At 58.4% G+C, this 4,670-nt stretch overlaps 1 protein-coding gene across 1 annotated transcript in view; it reads right to left on the reverse strand.

Annotated features, from left to right (window-relative positions):
* Positions 1-751: 751 nt before the first annotated feature.
* tsc2 (TSC complex subunit 2) overlaps positions 752-4,670 on the reverse strand; it is a 17,957-nt gene continuing 14,038 nt past the window's right edge. The window contains 10 exon segments of the mRNA XM_062448927.1: positions 752-1,030; positions 1,033-1,062; positions 1,551-1,649; positions 1,969-2,060; positions 2,184-2,262; positions 3,218-3,357; positions 3,482-3,668; positions 3,778-3,864; positions 4,030-4,108; positions 4,508-4,665. Of these exon segments, the coding sequence (XP_062304911.1) occupies positions 884-1,030; positions 1,033-1,062; positions 1,551-1,649; positions 1,969-2,060; positions 2,184-2,262; positions 3,218-3,357; positions 3,482-3,668; positions 3,778-3,864; positions 4,030-4,108; positions 4,508-4,665 (1,098 nt within the window). The 3' untranslated portion in view covers positions 752-883.

The following is a 4,670-nucleotide window of genomic DNA, read 5'->3' on the forward strand; positions in this document are numbered from 1 at the left end:
GGGGCTGGGGGTGTGTGGTGGGGCTGGGTGTGTGTGTGGTGGGGATGGGTGTGTGTGGTGGGGCTGGGTGTGTGTGTGTGTGGGGGGCTGGGTGTGTGTGGTGGGGCTGGGTGTGTGTGTGTGGTGGGGCTGGGTGTGTGTGGTGGGGCTGGGGGTGTGTGTGGTGGGGCTGGGTGTGTGTGTGTGTGGGGGGCTGGGTGTGTGTGTGTAGTGGGTCGGGGTAGTGTGTATGGGGGGGGTGGTGTGTGGGGGGGGGCGGTGTGTGAGGGGGGGCGGTGTGTGGGGGCGGGTGACCTGTGTATTATTTAAACAGGAAGAACAGCTGAACAAAATAGTTGAGGGAGGTGTGGAGAGGAGGGGGGTGGAGGAGGGGGAAGGTAGGGGCAGAAGGGGGGGTGGAGGAGGGGGAAGGTAGGGGCAGAAGGGGGGGTGGAGGAGGGGGAAGGTAGGGGCAGAAGGGGGGGTGGAGGAGGGGGAAGGTAGGGGCAGAAGGGGGGGTGGAGGAGGGGGAAGGTAGGGGCAGAAGGGGGGGTGGAGGAGGGGGAAGTTAGGGGCAGAAGGGGGGGTGGAGGAGGGGGAAGGTAGGGGCAGAAGGGGGGATGGGGGAGGGGGAAGGTAGGGGCAGAAGGGGGGGTGGAGGAGGGGGAAGGTAGGGGCAGAAGGGGGGGTGGAGGAGGGGGAAGGTAGGGGCAGAAGGGGGGGTGGAGGAGGGGGAAGGTAGGGGCAGAAGGGGGGGTGGAGGAGGGGGAAGGTAGGGGCAGAAGGGGGGGTGGAGGAGGGGGAAGGTAGGGGCAGAAGGGGGGATGGGGGAGGGGGAAGGTAGGGGCAGAAGGGGGGGTGGAGGAGGGGGAAGGTAGGGGCAGAAGGGGGGATGGGGTGCACATCAGACAAAGTCAGTGAAGTCGTCCACAGTCGACACCAGCCTCTTCCTCTGGCCAGAGGAGGTGTCTGGAGGCGGGGCACTGCAGCCCTGCTGGTAGGAGGACTTGCTCTGCTGGCCGGGCCCCGAGTGAGTGAGGGAGATCCCTCCAGGGACCGACGAGACTGGATCTCCTCCTGGGCCTGGGGATGGAGGAGAGGGGAGGGGAGGAGAGGGAGGGAGGGAGGGGAGGAGGGAGAGGGAGGGAGGGAGGGAGGAGAGGGAGAGGGAGGGAGGGAGGGAGGGAGGAGGGGGGAGGAGAGGAGGGAGGGAGGGAGGGAGGGAGGGAGGGAGGGAGGGAGGGAGGGAGGGAGGGAGGGAGGGAGGGGAGGAGAGGGAGGGAGGAGAGGGAGAGAGGGAGGGAGGGAGGAGAGGGAGGGAGGGAGGGAGGGAGGGAGGGAGGAGAGGGAGGGAGGGGAGGGGAGGGGAGGAGAGGAGAGGGAGGGAGGGAGGGAGGGAGGGAGGAGAGGGAGGGAGGGAGGGAGGGAGGGGAGGAGAGGGAGGGGGGGGGGAGATCGTCAGCTGCAGTTCAAAGAAATAGAATCGTGGATGTGTGTGTGTATATGAGCGGTGTGTGTGTGTGTGTATATGAGCGGTGTGTGTGTGTGTATATGAGCGGTGTGTGTCCTACCCGTGTCCTCAGTCTCTTGATGTGTCGTAGTCTGGCGAGCCACTTGGACGCGTAGGCGTCTGACGGGTTGGCTCTATACTGGTGCACCAGGGACGCCATCTGGGGGAGACAGGGGCAAACGTGAGTGTGAGGGTGTGTGTGTGAGGGAGGGTGTGTGAGGGAGGGTGTGTGTGTGAGGGAGGGTGTGTGTGTGAGGGTGTGTGTGTGTGTGTGAGGGTGTGTGTGTGTGTGAGGGTGTGCATGTGAGGGAGGGTGTGCGTGTGAGGGAGGGTGTGCGTGTGAGGGTGTGTGTGTGAGGGTGTGTGTGTGTGTGTGAGGGTGTGTGCGTGTGTGAGGGTGTGTGCGTGAGGGAGGGTGTGTGTGTGAGGGTCTGTGTGAGGGTGTGTGTGTGAGGGTGTGTGTGTGTGTGTTCTCGTACGTTGGCATGCAGGGCCATCTGTCGGACCAGCAGAGGAAGGTTTCGGTCTGACACGATTTTAGCAACACTGGTGTCCACCAGCCCTTCTAGATCTGGGGGAAGGGAATACATGAAAGACAAGGGGATGGTTAAACCAGCTAACACCCAGGCTCAATCACCAACCATCCCTTCATCTCTCCCTCCTTCCCTCCCCTTCCCTCTTCCTCCCTCCTCACCTTTGCGGCACTGCAGTGTGACCAGGTTGCTCTCGTAGTCCAGAGGCTTGATGATCACCTCTACAAAGTTAAACTGGCCCTGGGGAGGGAGGAGAGGGGGAGGAGAGGGGGAGGAGAGGGGGAGGAGAGGGGGAGGAGAGGGGGAGGAGAGCAAGACAAAGGGGGGGGGATGGAGAGATTAGAAAAATAACACCAAAAGTGACACTGCAGAACAAATAAGGTGAATGTGTGTGTATCTATCTGTGTGTGTGTGTGTGTGTGTGTGTGTGTGTGTGTGTGCGTACCTTGATGGTTCCCAGTGTGTGTGTGTGTGTGTGTGTGTGTGTGTGCGTACCTTGATGGTTCCCAGGGTGTGTGTGTGTGTGTGTGTGTGTGTGTGTGTGAGTACCTTGATGGTTCCCAGTGTGTGTGTGTGTGTGAGTACCTTGATGGTTCCCAGGGTGTGTGTGTGTGTGTGTGTGTGTGTGTGTGTGTGAGTACCTTGATGGTTCCCAGTGTGTGTGTGTGTGTGTGTGTGTGTGTGTGTGTGAGTACCTTGATGGTTCCCAGTGTGTGTGTGTGTGTGTGTGTGTGTGTGTGCGTACCTTGATGGTTCCCAGGGTGTGTGTGTGTGTGTGTGTGTGTGTGTGTGAGTACCTTGATGGTTCCCAGTGTGTGTGTGTGTGTGAGTACCTTGATGGTTCCCAGGGTGTGTGTGTGTGTGTGTGTGTGTGTGTGTGAGTACCTTGATGGTTCCCAGTGTGTGTGTGTGTGTGTGTGTGTGTGTGTGTGTGTGTGTGTGTGAGTACCTTGATGGTTCCCAGTGTGTGTGTGTGTGTGTGAGTACCTTGATGGTTCCCAGGGTGTGTGTGTGTGTGTGTGTGTGTGTGTGTGTGTGTGTGAGTACCTTGATGGTTCCCAGTGTGTGTGTGTGTGTGTGAGTACCTTGATGGTTCCCAGTGTGTGTGTGTGTGTGTGAGTACCTTGATGGTTCCCAGGGTGTGTGTGTGTGTGAGTACCTTGATGGTTCCCAGGGTGTGTGTGTGTGTGAGTACCTTGATGGTTCCCAGGGTGTACTCCTCTCCAGAGTCGTTGTACACCACCATGACAAAGTCGTTCCCGATGTGTCTTTTCTTGTTGCAGCAGCCCTTATCACTCTCTCTGTTAGGCATCAGGGTGGCGATGTGGAAGATGGCTGCACACACGGATAGATACACACACACACAGATAAGATACACACACACAGATAAGATACACACACACAGATAATATACACAGAGGTAGACACACACAGACAGGTGGCTCCATGAGCCCCTCACCCTGCATGATGTCATCGTGCCAGCAGTAGGTGAACTGCCCATCGTCCCCGTACTGGTCCAGCCCCCCCAGGAACACCTGGTCTGGGTCACAGTCCCTCAGGTGCACCAGGCGGCCCAGCCCCGTCAGGAAGCTGGCGTAGCGATTAGAGCCGTACTCGTTAGACAGGATGGACACCTCATTACTCACCTGGGGGAGGAGGGGGGGGGGGGGTGGTGTTGGAGACCAAATATAAAAGATGATTGATGTAAATCCTTTTGGTCTGTGTGGCCTTAGTGTGTGTGTGTGTGTGTTGTACCTGTCCTGCTCCTACAAACACCACTCCAATCTTGTGTGTGTCGTATGGAGGCATCTGGTCCAGCACCTTGACCGCTCGCTCAATCAGCTGAGAAACACACACACACACACATCGTGTAAACACACCAAAACAGTTTCCCCCTCACCCTTCACAAGCACCTGTCTCACACATACCCTCTCACATACTCTCTGCAACACACACACACACACACACACTCTCTCAAACACACACATACTCTCTGTCAGGACTGACCTGGGTCTTGGGGAGCAGGAGAGGTTTGTTGGCCTCGTTACCAAAGAAGGGAGAGTGGTACAGCTGTAGGAATACAAAACTAGAGAGAGAGAGGAGGGGGAGGGGGAGAGAGGGAGGGAGAGAGAAGGAGGGGGGAGAGAGAGAGTGAGAGGAAGGAGAGAGAAGGGAGAGAGAGAGAAGGAGGGGGAGAGAGAGAGAGGAGGGAGGGAGGGAGAGAGGAGGGAGGGAGAGAGAAGGAGGGGGGAGAGAGAGTGAGAGAGAGAGAGAGAGAGAGAGAGAGAGAGAGAGAGAGAGAGAGAGAGAGAGAGAGAGAGAGAGAGAGAGAGAGAGAGAGAGGAGGACAGAGTTGTCAGTAATAATGCATGTTATTTACAGAACAACCCTCCAGTCCTACAAGTATTAAAAGAAGCACAGCTAGTTCACTTGATTTACTTTCTCTCCTCTCGCTCACACACACACACACACACACACTGTGTACCCCGGACTGAGTCCGCAAGTCTTGTCGGTGGGGCTGGGCCCTGGCCTGCTGTGGTAGGAGTCTCTGTCACTCCGGCGCTCCCTCCTGGAGGAAGGGGCTGACACAGAGATGGTGTGTCCCCGAGGACGGTGGCCCGCGCTGGGGGAGAGGGGCCCGGGCTGGA

This window comes from Osmerus eperlanus, chromosome 22, assembly GCF_963692335.1.
Source record: "Osmerus eperlanus chromosome 22, fOsmEpe2.1, whole genome shotgun sequence".
In the NCBI taxonomy this organism is placed as follows: Eukaryota; Metazoa; Chordata; class Actinopteri; order Osmeriformes; family Osmeridae; genus Osmerus; species Osmerus eperlanus.